Source organism: Aplysia californica, unplaced genomic scaffold (assembly GCF_000002075.1).
Source record: "Aplysia californica isolate F4 #8 unplaced genomic scaffold, AplCal3.0 scaffold00380, whole genome shotgun sequence".
Classification (NCBI taxonomy): Eukaryota; Metazoa; Mollusca; class Gastropoda; order Aplysiida; family Aplysiidae; genus Aplysia; species Aplysia californica.
Window position 1 is genome coordinate 547,552 of NW_004797650.1, and position 2,008 is coordinate 549,559.

The 2,008-nt window shown below is 41.7% G+C and overlaps 1 protein-coding gene across 1 annotated transcript in view; it reads right to left on the reverse strand.

The window, feature by feature from the left end:
- LOC101845115 (solute carrier family 40 member 1) overlaps positions 1 to 1,672 on the reverse strand; it is a gene marked incomplete in the record, with an annotated part of 15,997 nt that extends 14,325 nt beyond the window's left edge. The window contains 1 exon segment of the mRNA XM_035971117.1: positions 1,492 to 1,672. Coding sequence (XP_035827010.1) covers positions 1,492 to 1,495 — 4 coding nt within the window.
- Positions 1,673 to 2,008: the final 336 nt, after the last annotated feature.

The window sequence follows — 2,008 nt, forward strand, 5'->3', positions numbered from 1 at the left end:
ACAGACAGACAGACAGACAGACAGACAGACAGACAGAGACAGACAGAGAGAGAGAAAGGGAGAGAGAGTGAAAGAGAGGGAAAGGAAGAGATAGAGGAGGCCAGAAAGCACTGCAGAGGGAGGGTGGTGAGAGTGACAGGGAGGGTGTCTTCGAAAGCGCCAAGAGTAGACTACCGTAGGTCTACTTAATGTATTCATGGGTCAAAGTCAAAGGTTCAGCCAATCGTAGCCCGGTTTACGCCCTGTGTGTAGTCGCATGTGTCTAGTATATAGATCTAGATCAAGATAAACAGTCATGGAAGTATTGAAAGTAGATTTCTCTTGCAGTGGATTTAGCGCACACGCCGAACTGCGCCGAATGATATTTTGTGTTCAGTGTGTAGATCTAGATCTATGTCAGTATTTTTCCTCTTCTTAACTTTCCTAATAGATCTTCATTATTATTCCATTCGTAGAACGGGTGCTTTTACTAGTTCATTTAATGACATTTGCTTTACAAAACATACTGTATTTCACATGACAACTTTGCAAACACGCAGTCTCAGGTCGGTAATGTGCAGCAAATTGGTTTGAGCTGGGGTTACCGAATCTCGCCGAAGGACACACCCTAATGACTACTGTCCAAAATTGATTAAAACCATTCGTGAGCCTGTGCTCGCTAACAATTCGGCCACTCTCAACCCTCCCCCCCCCCCACCCCCCCCCCCCTTCATCCCTCACTCCTCCCTTCGACCTCTCCTACCCATCCAACCCCCCTACCCTCGCCCCCTTTCAGTTATTATTGAATGAATTGCACGAAACACACAATTCAAAGATAACATTAGAAAGTCACACCTCTAAAAGAAACAGAACAAGAAAACACAATCACCGCTAGAGGAATATGTATGCAAGAGAAAAATCTGCAAATAATCAATTGAAAGAGAGATGTAGGCAAAAATCTGAAAATTAAACTACAGGTGACTTCAGACTCCTCGATAAAACTGTGCACCCTTTAAATGATTCCGAACCACTATTAGATTTTTCACATTCGAAAGTTCAGTTTTAGGCGGCCAAAATGGCGAACTTTCACTAATATAATATAATAATCAAAAGATTAATCCTTTATTCCGCTTTTGTGTTTGTACACTACATAATTTCTAAGGTGTGGAATCAGTGGCGCACTGCTTGTGAACAGAGGCCCCACTTGTTTACAATGGCGTCTAAGAAGACGGACTTTCCCAAGATTAGATCTGAACGAAAATAAAGAAAAACCAAAAGTTAAACTATACTGACTTCATACTCCTTAATATAAATGTGCTCCCTTTAAATGATTGTGAACCATCTTTGATTTTATTCAAATTCGAAAGTTAAGTGGTTCGGAACTTTTAGGCGGCCAAAGTGACAAACTTTCACAATTTAATATAGTATAGAGATATAGATAATTGATTATATAGTTAGCGCGGAGATGAACGAAAGGGGTTTTTTTTCTCTGAAAAACAATAATATACACACCCATGTCAGAAAGAATCTCTTTACACCAGGCCAGGTGAGCGAAAATCACTTATGAAAAGTGCGCGAAAGACGGAAAAAGAAACAGCGAAGAGACAGTCGTATCACTTCCGTTCAAAGAATAATGAATAAGAATAAAATGGACCCTCTGACAGGATTAAATTTCTAGCACGCACGACCTTGAGTGGCTGATAATGCTGTTGTCACATTGTCACACACGTCCACTGCACGTTTTGTGGTGTGGAACCGACGATCCTGCTTTCATTTGAGACCCTCGACCTCATTCTCAAACCTATCCCTTCTTCCTTTCCCCTTCCTCCCCTTCCCTGTAACCCACTACCACAAAGGGAAAGAGGCCGAGGATCATGTATCATCCTTTACAGAAGAGACCTCTTTAGGTTATGATCTCTCTGTTTCCCTATTTCTTCTCTCTATCTATTGTTCTCCCTTTGTCTGTCTGTCTGTCTGTCTGTATCTATCTATCTCAATCTGCGTACGTGTGTACGTGTGTGTGTGTGGG